Source organism: Rhopilema esculentum, chromosome 14, assembly GCF_057945365.1.
Source record: "Rhopilema esculentum isolate cy_ngs chromosome 14, ASM5794536v1, whole genome shotgun sequence".
Taxonomy (NCBI): domain Eukaryota; kingdom Metazoa; phylum Cnidaria; class Scyphozoa; order Rhizostomeae; family Rhizostomatidae; genus Rhopilema; species Rhopilema esculentum.
The window spans coordinates 2940479-2956759 of NC_142828.1; the positions used below are offsets into that span (position 1 = coordinate 2940479).

Sequence of the window (16281 nt, forward strand, 5' to 3'; positions counted from 1 at the left end):
AGTTTTTCTGATTCTAAAAAATTTTAATGTGTTGCACAGTATAATTCTTGTAAATATTCAAGCTACTGTGTGTGCTAAAAAGTCAGCCAAGCCAATAAAGCATGACCACTGAAACAGCTAATGGGCACAGAAAATCAAACAACAAACTAATTGCTTTCATCAAAAGATAGTATCATCAAAATCTAAATATTAAGTACTTTATTGGAAACTGGAAAGAAAACTGTGACTTTTTATAGCTTCAAAACATAACCTAGTAACATTATGAAGCTTCATTTTACCAGTAAACGGAAACCAGGATCAGTTTTGGTTCCTTGAGTTCTTTAATAACTTCCTAAATGTTCTGAATAGGTCCTATTTCTTACTTGACCCAAAACCACCAAACCCCATCAACGCTGCCACATCATTGTCCAAATACTCCTCCTGTGTATCTTCTGCTTTCCTCTTCCTTTCTTTTCTGTTATCTTTCCTTTTTTGTTTTACTCTCTCTTCCTGTAATCAATTTAGTTATAATGCAGTTAGTTGATGAAATACTACAATAGTCGGCAAAAAACTTACTAAATATCCTTAAATGTAAATCAATTCTCAGTCAATTGAAGTGGTAAAAAATCTAAGTGGCTTCTTCTAACAAAATTGGTAATAATAGGTAATAGGGATGTGTTGAGCTTCTATTGCTGAAAATGTTCTTTGAATCCAATATTTGCACAAAAAAGTTGGGTATATTAGTTTTTGTTTTTCACACTTTCAGATATGCTATTAAAAATCTTGGTGGGACAAATTATTCATCTAGGAAAAGCATTTTCTTCATCAAACAAAAAAAATTTAGCATTTTATTTTAGCATTTTTTAAATATTGTCCTCTTGGATAACATGTCTGTTATTTTTCACTACAAATTATTATCCAGCTAGCAAAAAATTGTGTAATAAGGTTCTCTTTCATGAGTATGCTGCTACTAAGTCCATCATAATCTGATAGGTGAGCTTGAATCTTCTAGGCAACATAAATTCATATCTTTCAAAAGAAGTTTACCAAAAAATTATAGCTGTCAAAAAAACACAATTTACTGCAAAATGAAGGATTTTGGAGGAACTTAACCTCTTCTCTGAGTTCTTTAACCCTGGATTCAAAATCATAATCTTGTTTTTTCTTCTCTTCTTCTTTCTTTCTTTTATTACTTTCAAATCTTTTCTTTACTTGATCAAGGCTTGATCTCTCAACCCTCATAGACATTCCCAAGTTTCTTTGATGCTTTCTGCCATTAATATGGTCTAAGAAATTTATTGAGTCTTTGACAACACAGTCACAAACATTGCAGTAATAGCCACCAACTTCTGAAAGCGGTGTTGTTTTTGTTATGATTGTTTTCTTTCCGAGCTTTGAATCTAAATCAACTGCATAGCTTCTTGCTTGTAACAATTCCCTTTTGACTGGATGATCACTTTCGTCGGCGGACAGGCCATCTTCACCTGTCTCCTCTTGCAGACGTTCTTTCGCCTTCTTTTCAAACTCTTCTTTATCCCATGTTCGTCTATAATTGTCTACCTTCCCTTCAGGATTTTTAGAACTGCCACTAGACATGATATTATTGTATATTTTGACAATCTTAATAAGATTTCAGCCCAATTCTTGAGCAAAACACCGCTTTGTCACTTAGGCCAGATAGAATATTCTTGTGTCCTGTCTTCCTGTCCAGGCTTCCTTCATGAAAAATCTCGTTTTCGCTCAACCTCTGGTGTAAACCTTCTGGTGGGGGGTTCAAATTGTAACTCGGAAGTTTAAAAAATACGTGTATACACGAAAGTGTTGCTCTCTTGCGCCTTGCAGTGTCATCAGCCCACTCAAAATGGGTCTTGGAAAAGGCGAAATTCCTTTACCTTAAGATTGAAACACATCTTGGAGCAAAGGATCGTTGTAAGAGAAACGTTCAATCACTCTGTGGGTACCCTATCCGATACGGACGTTGGCAACCACGGTTTTCCACACAGTTCTGTTCTTTGTGGCCAGCAATAGCTCGACATCACCAAAACCAGCACTTATGCTCATGCTCCTGATGTACGTTAACCTTGGATTTTCTCTGCTACGTTTACCTTCTATCTTTCTTGTTATTACTAGATTCTCAATTTTCTCTTTTTGCATAACATGCCCTACAAAACTCAGTTGCCTTTTTCGGATGTCTCTTATTGGCCTCTTTTCAGCATTTTCTCTTCTTAAAACTTCTTCGTTTGACACATGTTCTGTCCATGATATTCTTAGCATTCTTCTGTAAAACCACATCTCTGCTGCCTTCAGTCTGTTTTCCATTGTTGATGAAATAGTCTAGCACTCACTTCCATAAAGGAGGATGGAATGTATGTAACAAGTTTGTTCTTTGAATTCATACTCATTATCTTGTCTTTGAAGATGCTTCTTAGTTCTTGAAAGGAGTCTTTTTCCATGGCAATTCTTTTCTTTGTTTTTGTGTCGAATTTGCCGTTTGATGTTATGACACTTCCTAAGTAGCTGCACTTTTCCATTTGTTTTATTTTGTTTTTACCGATCTTAATTTCGCATGTTGGTACTTCATTTTTTCCTTCTCTTTTCTAATTATCATGCATTCCGTTTTCTTGACATTTATTGTTAGTCCTCTCTTTTTACTTTCTTTCCTAACAGTTTCCTAACTAGTAATTCCTAAAGTTTCTCTAAATCTGCTATCAGTGCTGTCTCGTTTGCAAACCGTAAATGATGTAAGTTGTAACCTCCTATTACTATTCCTTTGGTACTATGGATCTCTCTTAGGATTTTTCACTATAGAGGTTAAATAAAACTGGCGAAAAGGCACATCCTTGTCGTACTCCTCTTTGTTTATTGGTAAACTTACTAACCCTTTCCATTTATTTTTAAAGCAACCGTCTATTCCCAGTAAAGATTTTGAATTATATCTTTTCCATTAATATCTAGATGTTTCAACCAGTGGTGTATTGCTATCAAAATAACAAGGGGGGCTCTTGCACAAAATGGTGCCAAAACAATAGCAAAAGTAGAAATTTGCCAATTTTCGGCATTAACAAGGGGGGCTCAACCTTCTTAAGCCCCCATGAGGTCTTCATGTCTAACTTTGTCGAATGCTTTGGTATAGTCGATGAAGCAAACGTATAGCTTTCTCTGCATTATAATTGCACACTCACTTAGCATTCTTAAGATTAATTGTGCCAGCATCTTCCACAAATCCGCATTGTTCTGCTCTTATTCCGGGTTTATACATCTTCTTGCTCTTTCCATTAAAACACGTAATATCATTTTCATGTCTAGACTCATCAAACTGGTTGTGCGATGAAATTCACATTCAGTTGCTCCCGGTTTTTTTGGATAATGCTATAAATACAGATTTCAGGAGAGTTTACGGAATTTCGCTAATGTCATATACAATATTTGCGATGGTTGTTAAACGTTGGGTGCCAATCTTCTAGCGCTTCTACCATTTCTACTACCATCTCGTCCGGGCCTGCGGCTTTGTTCTTTTTCACTTCATAACTGTGGCTCTTATTTCTGATTCTAATATTTTCGGACCATATTAATGTTTTTTACATATTGGGACCATCCATGGTTTTGGCCCCCTTTCTTCTTTGAACAGATCATTGATGTATTCAGATCAGCGTGCAAAAATTGCGTCTTTTTCCATAAAGATGCATCCTTCCTTGAATTTTATGCAACCGGCAGATAAGTGAACTTTTTCCTCAGCTATGTCTTTAACCTATTTGTAAATAATTGTTGGTTCTGTATAAATGTTTCGTTTTATTTCTGAACACATGTTTTCTAGCCATGCTTCTTTTGCTTTTCTACATTTGTGTTGTAGAAAAATGTATAAGAACCGAACATATTTTGTACTACTGTACTAAATGAAGGTAACGTATTTTGTTGATAAGAAACTGGTTTATAAGAAACTAGTATTAAGATGTCCAAGAATTTAAGAAACTCTAGTATTAGGCTGTGTTTATTTTCTTCCAAAAATGCTTAACTTCAAAGCAATAATGCAATTTTAGATCGCAAAAATAAGAAGCCAACTAAGAAGTTTTTACTACAAAAGCGCCAAAATTTGGATACCAAATTAAAAAAAAACCTCAGTACTTAGTACTGATCCAAGATTTGTATAAAATCAGTGGCGGTGCAAAGGGGGTTATAGAGGGTAATTACCCCTCCCCGTTTTTTTAAAACATGGTCTACATATTTCTTCTAAAAACGGATTCAAAAGCGTTAGGTAGGGGTGGTTCATATTTCAATTTCTGCAGGCACTTTTCTGAATCGAATTTATTCACCTTTTTTAGTTTACAACCATGCTCTTCATGAATATCTTTTTTGGTATCAAATGGAAGGTCAAATAGGATTTCAAAGGATAACCCAAAATCATTACTCTAATTGCATGAGTTTGCATATTACATTGTCTATCTGTCCCTTTCTTTCAATTTCCTCTTGCGTCTAGCAACTAACGTGTTTGTGGGAGTAAGGGGGAGAAAGTAAAATGCAGAGTTGGCTTGTAGAGCAAAATTATAAGGTACACCTCCAAAGAATTCACCCTGAAGAAAATTCATACGATTTTCATCAACACAAATTTTCAAAGGAACCTGATTGGAATAAAATCTTTTACAGCAAACATTTTCAACTTTGAAATGAGAAAAAGCCCGTGTAATGTCGAGATTTTACAACTCTTGTTAACGAGATGAAAATAAAAAGCTAAAGCTAGTCACCTTGAAAGAATATGTTGTAAATAGAACCCATAGCCTTCTTAATTTAAAGTGAAGCGTTTAAAGTATTGGAAAGCTTTCTTGACTGAAGATGACTTTATTTGATGAAATCGATAATACGAACATCGTAAAGTCGAATAAGCCCCCACGCTCGAATAAGCCTCCACGCTCGAATAAGCCCTCACCTAAAAATCATTTTTGCAAATAAGCCCCCGGGGGCTTATTCGAGGAGTTACGGTAAGACTGCTTGAATAACCCTAATCGCCCGTAGATAAAAACTTGATCAATTCATTCTTATGTTCTGATCAGTTTATATCGCTCACAGCAATTATTATTTGATAAGTTTTACACGCAGTTAGGGGCGTAGCATGCGAGGGCGTAGAGCATGTGACCCCAAATACATCATGAGATGGTTGTTGGTCAGTTGGTCCACAAAATCCTTAGTAAAATCGCTGGTCGGTAGGTGAAATGGCACCTAAATTTTTTATCTAGATGTATTATTCGGGGATTTTGCTTGTGAATAAGACGCTTTCAGTAAATATTCATCCATGGGTTATAAAAAATAAAATAAAAAGACGTGCAAATGAGAGTCGTGTGTCATTTACACGTCTTTTTTATTTCGTTTTTTAAAACCCATGGATGAATATTTACTGAAAGTGTTTACAGTTCACAATATTTTTGATCGGCAATCACAATAAGGGGATTAGAAATTCTGATCGAGCGTGAGTTTAAAATTGCGGTGTCCAACTGGAATCGCTGGATCGTTAGAAAGAAATAATTGATGGGAATTATAAAGAGCCAGTAGAAGCGTTATTTCAGCCCATTTGGATCTAAAATTTTTTGAAAGTAGTGAGCGAAAGGGAAAATAGTATGGATAAGCTGGAAATCTTACTTGTTGATGACGAAGGAAAACCATAAACTGGAAATTGATATGTACTAGATGTAAAAAACTAAAATAGTATCAAGGAAAATGCTTCTTGCTTTTTTGAAATTCCATTGGTGAAAAACGAGAATTTTCAAGCGTTTGAAAATTTGGGTAAGAAAAAACTCGGTGGCATTGATTTAATTTGGTGTAACAGTACTCAGTAGAATGGAAGATTCGCAATTTATCAATATCTGACCACATGTTGCACCCTATTTTACTTGCAGGCACATTTTTTACTCAGCTTTCCGCTCGCAGGCACAAAATATTTTTAATGGGCCCTGGAGCACAGTCCTTCCATTCAAATATTTCAGTAGATCTAAAATTTAAACTTTTCATTATATACAGGGCTTTTCTCAAGAGATGCTTCAGTATTTTCTTGATTGGCATGGCATTTGATAAGCTGGTTTCTGATACAATTTCATATATACAGCTAATAATGGCAAAAATATGTGGCACAGACTGAAAATACCTTTGGTCCAGGTGTCAACCAAACATGAGGAACATTGCTTGCGTACAGTTTCTGAACAGAAATAAAAAAGAGAGGTGAGGGATAATGTGAGAGTCCAGTAAAGATGGCAGATTCTTGGTGTTAGCGACTGTATGACCTTCATGTTTACTGGACTAAGTTTTTTGGTTGTAAAAAGATGCGTCGCTAGTCCCGAGATGTCATGCAACTAGTTATTTGCTCACAGACAATTGCTGAGCCGAATCTGGACGTGAAATCTAGGCCTTCAGGAGACTTGAACGAAAAAGCATAAACCATTTTTCATATTGCCCCAACTCGTTCCATTCTTTCGCACCAGTGGCCAGTTCCCCTGGTACTTTTGGGAAGTTCCCCTTCTGGGAGGTTCCTCTTGGAAGCTACAACACCATTAGTTTCGACTGGTTTCTCTAAATGCCCGCGCCATCCACTGAAAGTACAGTCAAAGGGAATTTGACTCAAGCAACTATCTTGTCAGTTTAAACCTTTTGCGATGTATACCACTGGAATTAGCTCTAAAGATAGTATTGGCATTCAATCGAAACAACTAGGAACAGCTAGGTGCAAGTGGACAGAAATATCCACGGAACATCTCCATCGGAGAAAAAAAATGCATTCAGTCGTTTGCCATATCTTGATTATATTTCACCAGTTATGAATTTTGACATAAAATGCATTTCGCTTTGACCGATTGTCGTGCTTTATAGATGGGGTTGGAAATTTGCATCCTCCTCCCCTACTTAACTTGCATGTTTCTCCTATAAACACAAATGTGCCCCAACTATTAACGAGAGGAAAGGGTGTCGTGCAATTCCTATTTTAAGCTACTCGGAATTTGTACAGGCGTTGGTTGCTATGTTCCAGATTCTTGAAGCCATAATGTCGATATTAGCTAATATGAAGTCAAACTCTTCAAGTTGAGAAGCCTAACCTAAAACAGAGCCGCGGTGCTGTACAGCGTAGATTGTTGTTTTCGCTTGGAATTATCTTAAGGCTGAAGTGACCATATATGGTAAAGCAATTCTTTAAAGATAAGCACTAGATCAAAGGCAGTTCTCAACATGGCGGCCATGTAACTCGAATTCTGTATCCAATTCCACGCAATTTGAGCTTCTTTGAAGGAAAATAACAAATGCCACCAACTGAACTTTAGATTCTAAAATGCTTTAACGATTTTTTTGCAGGATGCAGTTGATAATTTGCGCAAACTATCGCACAAATGTATCGGGGAATGTTCGACTCATCACATAGCAAGGCAATATGTATAAAAAGGGCTGATTGATCCCATTAAAAACAGACCGAAGCTTTTGACCAAGAGCCCTTTGTTTAAAATAAGACACACAACAACACAAAGAAAGAGGATATACTAAGTATAATAAGAAATCTACGAGCTGAGAATCTTTATCCCTTTGATTGATGGGATTCTGACGGGGGTGACGTCGCAAGCTCTAGAGCTGCTGGAAAACGTTTCCTATTGGTTGTTTTAACGGCGTTAACAAAATAATCAACATAAATCCGACAACAAAAGAAGATTAATCGAAAAATGATTAAGACTGTCAAGTTTGATTTTGGCGAAATTGCTGATTGGAAGCAAAATTCTTTTTTTTATTAAGAAACAATCTCGGGAACATCGTGGCCATTGACTGCTGAAAACTGTTTAGAAGCCAAAGAAATTAATCTTTACTCGTCTAGGCATATCCGTTCTTGAGCAGAGATTTATTTGGACAAATGTTTTTAAATGAGATCTTCTGAAATTTATTTTTACTTTCAGCTTTAGCTATTAAAGTATGACATTCTTATGATTGTAGCTGATTCCAATTTAAATTGGTACTGGTATTCACAACTTTGTTTTTTAAAGTTTTCTTTATGACCATCATATGCTAAAAGCCTATCTGCATAACCGCTTAGAACATAGCATTTCGATTCTACTTCCATTTCTTGACGATACTAAGCACACATAGAGTCCAGGAAAGCTGTTAACCTTCCTCCAGACAAAAACAGTCCAGAAGGCAAACCTTCCTCACCAATAGAAAGTGGCGTTTACTAGGAGCCTCTATTGTTTTCGTGGGCCTTCCTCCAGTCAGTGACCGTGCGACCGTAATGTTTTCCTGACTATGGCATCACAAATACTGGTCACTCGTTCAAAAAAACCAGGCCCCTTTGCAGCAATAACGAATTCTTTCTTCAAAGTAAATCTGTTAACAACTATAAGCACGAAAAAGGGTTGCTATAAAACGGCTGAAACCATACAATGATGCCAAAGGGGAAGTTTTGCTTTTTTCTATTCGTTATGCTTAAACAGATAGAGCAGAGAGGAAGCTTGCTGTCACAAAAAAGTAAAAAAAATTTCTCTAGAAAAGGGATGCTTGTAATATCAACAACGGAGAAATAATTTTTGCCAAATCTCTGCAATGGCCTATAGCCCTATTATCACACGTTATATTGACAACGTTGCATTGTATGGAAAAAAATTCTAAATGTAACACAAAAGAATTCTAGAAGTAAAATACTAGAGAGGCAGCTAGAGGGGCGAACAAAAGAATAGAACAGGCATCTAAAATAGACAAATGTTGCAATGAAGACCAATGTACGATGTCGAAAAAAACACCAACCTGGCATAATGCAGGCAGAATTGGCGTCATTGTGGGAGATAAACAGTTAGCAGTGATCTTTTAAGATTGAAGAAGATGATTCGTCTGTCTGCATAGATTCACAAGCCAGATGATCGCCTTCTTATCAGCAGCTTAAATCAGAATTTCGACCCTTAGTCGCTTTCTTAACCACTTTCCTTCTGCTTTGTAAGAGATTTTCATTACGCTCGTCTTAATGATGAAAAGAAGAGGAAGAACAGGATTTTTCTCTGCAGTAGGCAGAAATAGCTAGCGAGAGAGCTCTGCAAAAACCCAACTTCCCGCGCAAAATGTCTGCTAAACAGCATTTGATCAAGTTAACATTACTTTTTATTTTTAAACCTCTACAATTTCTTTATTTCCTGTCCTCAAAAAGTATTAGTCTAGTGATGAAGGAATTAACTCCAAAATAGATTTCTCGACCGTTAGGAAACGTGGTAGAACACGATTTGGTGGAAGTAAAAGTAGAAGATTTGCAACCTCGATAAATGGATATTGTCTTTGAAGTAAGATAGTTATAGCTATGTCACAGCTATGTTACAGCTATCAAAATAACGATCAATTACAGCTATGTCGTAGAAAGGGGCGTTTAGTTTTTATCGTAAATTCTGAGGCACGCAACCAGGTAGAGGCTTCAACGACACCTAAAACGTAAAATCAAGATGATTCCTTCACTATCTAAGAAGGCAACTAAATGTTTGGTTTTTAACGTTTTACAACCCTGTTCAAACTGCAAAAGGTTTTTTTGAACAATATAAGTAGAACTTTGTTTTATTTTTTAGACGACAGTGAGAAACATTCATTTGTTAACGGGTTTTACGTTGTTGATGATAAGAGTATTTTCCATCACTTTTAGGCCGATATTTCATTAAACAGGTAAAGCTCCAAGAAGCAATGAGTTTTATAATTTTAATCGTCATTATCTTTGATTTTCAGGCGACGTAAGGCTATTTACAGTAAATCTTGACATTGATCATGCCAAAGCTGTCTTCAGCACATCCTAAACCAACATTGGAAGGATTTGAGGGTACATGCGATGGCACATAGCAAATTTTGTTTGTTTATTCTGATTTTTTCAATCTGTTTGACTGAGGACTCAATGCAGGCGAAACGGTGTACCTGTTTTCAAGGAAATAAGCTTTTATACAAATTACCATTCATAATATATACTTTAGTCTTCTGCAAATTGTCTTCACTCTTCAGATTTTAAAAATCTATATCAAAATGCGAATCTTTTGTTTAATTGGCTTAAGAATCGATCTCATCTTGTATTGAGGAACAGAGCTAAGCTTTTCTTTTCTATCTTGGCTTTGTACTTATTTAGAAAGCAACTTCTTTTTTTACTCTGTATTGACATTTTAAGATTAGTTTGTTGTATTCAAATTGGCAAAAGTGCGGCCTTTTACCATGCTTTTAATTAAAATTTAACAATGCTGTAGACGTATGTAGACGTATTCAAGACTACCCCCGTCCTTGCCATCTTTGCATTTGAAGTCACAGCAGCATACAGGCTTTTAGAGAGTTAGGTGTTGGTTTTCTTTAGGGCGTAGATATAGTTCTGATTTTGAGGCAACAAAGGCACTCTGCTCTCTTCGTCTCTATTGCTCAGGTCTAACCTTATAACGAAACAGCAACAAAATCAAAATGGCTGAAGAAAACGAAGAATTTCTTGAAGACATGAAAGACACATTTTCAATTTTTGACAAAAAGGGAGACATGAAAGTGGAGGCAGAAACAATAATCGATGTTTTAAGATCTCTTGGCCTAAATCCTCTCTGTCTGGATGTGAACAAAATTCTTACAGATTCTGACCTTAAAGGAAAGCGAGTAGATTTCGAGACCTTTTATGGGATTTATAAGCAATTGTCGACCAAGCCCAGTGTTGGTACATACGCAGATATGGTGGAAGGTTTGAAAACATTCGACAGGGAACAAACTGGTCACATATCAGCAGCTGAGTTGAGACACATACTTGCAAACATTGGTGACAAAATGACAGAGAAGCAATGTGACGATATAATCAACCACCAGGAAGACTCAAATGGTTTGGTTAACTTTGAACACTTGATTAAATATGTCATGAATGCTTGAACATTTCTTGTACCTCGGACAGTATAATTTTGTATAATTTCTTTTCATGGTCATATTTATTAAAGTAAAAATTTGTTTGTAGCTACTCTCTGTAAACTGTTTGCCCATCAAAATTTTGTTGCCAAGAAGTACTGTCTATTCCAGACTCAGCTGAACTACTACGACAATCTGAGGTTAAAATATCTCTATCTGATTTTCGTCGTATCCTTCTGGATAAAAATCACAAATAGTTTTGCTAATTTCTGATAACTGTTGGCAAATGTTGGCAAAAGTTTCGCTTGTAAAATCAGTGAGTGCGTATTTTTGTAGGTCCTTTCAAATTATCGATGAAATGTTTTAAGCCTGATACTGTTATTCCAAGTAAAGCTTTTCAAAATTTGTAATCTTTGCGAGATTTTATGAAGCACTTTCTTCTTGTTGAATGTGGTTTCAAAAACCCTTGTATCAAACTACCAGGGAAATTTACCCGTTACTTTCAAGGAAATGCCAAAGCGCGGTCGATTGTTGCAACTAAACTACATAACGTGGTAACTATGTTAAATTAACGGTTTTTAATGGTTACTCTCTATGTTGAGAAGTGTTATCACTCTTAAGCACTGCTTAATATCTATCAATTGGAGATTACAACAAGGTTTAAGATATTCGCTACGTGCGGTCTTGCTCTGATAAAGGGTGTTAATGACTCTTTCCAAGTTCCGTTCTTTAGCCCTACATATAGGGATATTTTTTTATCAAACATTAAGAGTTAGGAGAGAAATATATTTTAAAACACTGATGATATGAAAATTGGTGTCGTTTAACTACTCCTTGCTTGGAACTAGGTCAATATATACTTACGAATCCCTTTGTATGCCAAAACATATTGTGACCAATACTTCATAATACCAGGGGAAGGAAAGTTCTCTGTCCCTTTAGGCGTTTTGGAATCTGTCTGGAGAAGGGCGGCGCCAAAGGGGGGCTGAGAGGCTTCAGCCTCCCCAACCTTTTTGCAAAAAATGTTTTTAAAAACATTAGAAAATAATAAAGAAAAAGGATTAAAAGAAAAGAATAGTAGAATAAATCCTTGTATTGCTTTATTTCAAAGAAGTAAGCCGAGATCTATTGGCCTTTTTAAAGTAATGAATTCCATTGAAAGACTGCCTTAAAAATAATTCAATTGAAACAGTACCAAATGTAACAAAAGCATGCCTTGAAAATAGTAAAATGATTTAAATGATTACAAGAAAATGACTGCAAGAAATATCCTAAAATGCATTTTTAGCTAATGTAAAGGGGTGGTCGCAAATTTTTCTGCTTGCTAATCTAAAGGGCGTGGTTGCAGAGAACCTCTTCTTTTAAACATTCCTAGGACCTCAGGCAGACTCGCCGGTCCTTCAAATTTATCGCTAGCATAAAATGGGCCCCATAAAATCACAACATATCATGAAGCATTTTAGTGCGTTTTTTCGAAAGCTGTTTGGTTAGTAAAATAATGCTATCAACTCGAGATCCCCCCCTCCCTTAATTTGAATTTCCTGGTCCCGTTTCTGCTGCATCAAAACAAAAGACCCCGATAAATGAAGAGAGGTCAAGTTCATTTGATTTCTTGGGCGCTTCAGCTATGTGAAGGGATAAAGGTTGTTGATTGGTCGAAACAAGGAGCCAATCAGATGCACCGTCCTTCTTCTCGCGTAACTTTCATTCTACTTCCTTCACCTGAATTGAAAGGAACTCTATTTACTCTTTTGATCATTATTTGACGTTATACTCTGAGGGAATTACAGTTCTACGTGTTGTATTTCCGCCATTTCACGCCATTTCACACCATTTTAAAATCTTAGTAGGAAATGAGTGAAGGCATTGTGCCAAGCCACCTTTCAAACGCATTCTTCAATCAGAGGCACAATATCACCAACATTTGAGGGTGACAACGACAACGTTTTTATGCCTAAAAGATGCCATAACGCAGCTCAAAATGATGCTGGAGAGCTTTTCAATCTGCGTTTATAGGGCTGGCCTGGCCACATTACCTCCTGGCCTAACTGCGAGAAGATGCAACAAATTTTACATAGTTCTTGAGCATTAATAATTACCTAATAACACTTTACATCATAGCAAAAGCATTAATGCAGAAGACGCCAATTGAGCTACAGGATGCTTGGTACCTGTATTAAGTAGGCTTACTATTTCGAACACAAAATGCTTAAATACCTCTTATTGATTCGGCAGACTTTATCAGTGCGTGCTATACTCCTAGACAATGAAACTGGGTAGGCATTGTGCCAATATTTAGCTCTTTGTCACAAAAATTAATTCCAAGATAGAATAGGTAAGTCCTAATGCAAAGTGCCCTGACTTTATTAAATAAGAGCGTTTCAACAGTAATAGCTGCATTCACTACATTAGCATCTGTAACAAGGACGAAATACAACGAAGTGGTGGGTATTAAAAAGATTATGCTCTTTAACAATTTCTGTCTCTACAAAATATCACCAGCAATTATGATATCAACCGAAATGAATTTAAAGGTAAACGAAATCCTCTTTAATTACTTCAATCCTTTATATATTTCACATTATTGTTATAAAATGGTTTAGAATCTTTGAATTGGGCAAATTGAACAAAGTTGGGTGGTTTCTCTTTACATCGTTAGTTTCCAATCTGAGAGCTCCTTCGATAAAAATTCCTTTTAAGACATGACTTCTTGAATTGTATTGTTCTTTTTTACTTAAGTTATTATTTCCTATATTACCAAAATTATCTAGTTTTAAGATTCTAGAAGAAAAAAAACAGAAGACTTTCCATATTCCATATTCTTATGTACCCCTCTTACCTCTTTGCAAGAAAGATATTATTAAAAAAATGTTATTGTTCATTTGTGATCATGCACTGAGACCCCATTTACACTGTGCCGGATAAATTTTATCCGCATCAAAATTAGTTCGGATAGGCGTCGCGTTTACACTAGACCCACGCTATCCGCACGATTTTGAGAGCGGCTATCCGAACAAAACTAGTTCACCTAGGAAAGTGGACTAAATTAGTTCGGATAGCTATGTGTCAGCTTTCCCTACTTTTGTTGCTATTTCAGTGTCATTTTGTTTCAACAATAAACCATTAAAACAAACTAGGCCTTATTTGTATTGACAATATCTTTGGATTTGGTCTAAAAGAGAAGCAGATGAATCTGAAGAGAGTATGAAGTCTTTCTATGTTGGCGGGAATTTTGTTATTCTTTTGCTCCCCAGAGAAGACTTCATTTTGGGCGTTCTGTGCATGATTTAGGTCGTGACTGCAGTTATCCGGCACGGTGTAAACGGGAGGGCAAAATGGACAAAATTTGTGCGGCACAGTGTAGACGCAAATCAATCTGAACAAGTTTTATGCGGATAAATTTTATCCGGCACAGTGTAAACAGGGTCTGAGGCCCACAGGTAGTTAGATCTATTAGTTCTAGCTGCCTTTTCTATCTTCAAGAATAAAACATGAAGAATTGCTTGAAAAATTTCACATTACGCGCACAGAGCACAAAATTTCACATTTTCCCAGTCACTTACTAGGCTCATTCGGTGGAATGTAATTTGTGTATAGGTACTGTAGTCAAAAAATCAATGAAATCCCTATACATTTGATGCCTCGAACTTTATTTCTCAGTACAAAATTGCTCAAATAGCCTATTGCTTTATACAAGAATAGATATACAGTTGACATTAAATCGATGAAAGCTATCTCTGTAAGATGCGTAATTATATTAATAGATATTACTTAAAGATACTGATATAGATGTAGCTACAGATAATCCAGGATTCTCCGTCCATTCTTATCACAATACTTGAAAGATAAAGCATTACCCGTCCTCCAACCCCCTTCCCAATATTTTCCTGATGGAAGTAATTTACATTTTCTCAATTGAACAGTTGCATTCTTCTCAAAGTAACTTGTCCCTCCTATTGGCTCATTCTGCTTCTAAGAACCCCCCCCCCCCCCACCCCCTAACCAATTCAGAAAACCATCTGTCGGCCGTGATAGAAATCCACTTCCCAAAGCATGTGTGCAGTGACTACGCTAGAGAATCATCAAACTCTAATTTTTACAGATCAAACGCAACTATGGCTGGAGCTGAAATTGATGAAGATCAGTTGGAAGATATGAAAGACTGCTACTCAATTTTTGACAAAAAAGGTGATATGAAAGTTGAAAGCGATCGCCTTGTTGATGTTCTTCGTTCTCTTGGGCTGAACCCTCTCACAGAAGACGTGGAAAAATGCCTCGAAGAATCCAAACTCAAAGGACAAAGAGTCGATTTCGAAACATTCTTCGGCATCTACAAATTCATTTTGAATAAGCCCACTGTTGGTAGCTACGAAGATATGGTTGAGGGGCTGAAAACCCTGGACAGAGACGCGAGTGGCCTGATATATGCCGCGGAAATTCGACACATCTTGTCAAAAGTAGCAGACAGGATGACTGAGGACCAATTGAATCATACCGTTGGCCCATTTGAGAATGCAGAGGGCTTGGTAGCGTATGAGACTCTGATTAAATCAGTTATGGCTGCTTGATCGAAGACTGAGAATTCAATTTCGAATCCAACTGCATGTTGCATTTGCTAATGAATTTTCAATATGAATTTTAATTCAAGAAGGATTGTATTAAATGAATGTGATACATTGGAAAAGAGATCTCATTTTCTTCGCCTATTCTTAACTGCTTCAAAAAGTAATGTTCTAGATTTGGCTTTATATCATGGGCTCCGACAAAGGTTTAAAAGTGGAGGGGCCATTGGAAAATTTAACACCCATAACAAAAGATTTAGAAAAAAACTCTGTTGTTTTGCAAAAAAGTAAATTTGAAAAAACCTCTCCTTCGTTGGAGGCCCTGTATACTGGCACAAAAATCAGTATCTTTTTTATCTGACAACAATTATTCACGACAGCTGTTACTGCTTTATGTGACAAACTGTTGCATATGCCAAAAAAACATAAACATTGTACCGCAAAAACAAGCTATCCCTTTTTCAAAAGGTATTCAATTGCATCTAATTTTGACACCAAGACATGGCATGTCCTTTATCTAATACAAAAACTTTTAGTAAAATCAGGTTTCATGAAGCTATTATTGAAGGTTTAATTCTTATATCGCGTAAGTTTAAGAATATTTAGTTTTTTGTACAGGCGGGTTTATTAACAAAGCAAGCTTTACTCTTGGATGCCTACTTTCCGGGGGTGGGTGAATTCTATATTGTATTAACTGCAGAATCGAACAAATGTGAGTATTATCCAGCCCTGATTATCCAACTTGAGCATGCGCATGCAACTTCATCACTATTGCGCATGCACCTCAACAGTAAGCGCTGGCACATTCATTGGAAAACTTTTCGCTCAAATGTCTCCCCAACCGGTATCTGTATGTATTAAGAGACCTTAATTAAGGGCAATATGATATATAATTTCTCTCTGC

General features: G+C 36.4%; 2 protein-coding genes and 2 pseudogenes across 5 annotated transcripts in view; 2 read left to right on the forward strand and 2 right to left on the reverse strand.

Annotated features, from left to right (window-relative positions):
* Positions 1–154: 154 nt before the first annotated feature.
* LOC135696531 (zinc finger matrin-type protein 2) lies at positions 155–2134 on the reverse strand. Its single transcript, XM_065215952.2, has 2 exons — positions 1093–2134; positions 155–489 (listed from the first exon to the last, which is right to left on the reverse strand). The coding sequence occupies exons 1-2, from the start codon at positions 1573–1575 to the stop codon at positions 352–354; spliced, it is 621 nt and encodes a 206-aa protein (XP_065072024.2). The 5' UTR covers positions 1576–2134; the 3' UTR covers positions 155–351.
* An 8193-nt stretch (positions 2135–10327) lies between these two features.
* The window catches only part of LOC135696529 (uncharacterized), a 46678-nt gene continuing 40724 nt past the window's right edge, over positions 10328–16281 (reverse strand). For both annotated transcript variants that reach the window (XM_089112505.1, XM_065215949.2), the window contains one exon: positions 10328–12537. The gene's annotated coding sequence lies outside the window, so the exon portion shown is untranslated. The remainder of the gene's footprint in view (positions 12538–16281) is intronic.
* On the forward strand, positions 10396–10842 carry LOC148958515 (myosin, essential light chain pseudogene; annotated as a pseudogene).
* Positions 13102–15499, forward strand: LOC135696533 (myosin, essential light chain pseudogene; annotated as a pseudogene). 2 transcript variants are annotated; one of them, XR_010517364.2, is made up of 2 exons: positions 13102–13259; positions 14918–15499. The product of XR_010517364.2 is annotated as a myosin, essential light chain pseudogene, transcript variant X1 (transcript). The 2 variants fall into 2 exon arrangements; XR_016144602.1 differs by having other exon boundaries at positions 13226–13349.

Bases quoted from the DNA above. Each gene is read 5' to 3' on its own strand.
- LOC135696531 (XM_065215952.2), bottom strand. From the start codon at position 1,575: ATGTCTAGTGGCAGTTCTAAAAATCCTGAAGGGAAGGTAGACAATTAT. The intron at 490-1,092 runs GTTAAGTTCCTC...AATTGATTACAG, and splicing joins TTAAAGAACTCAGAGAAGAG to GAAGAGAGAGTAAAACAAAA.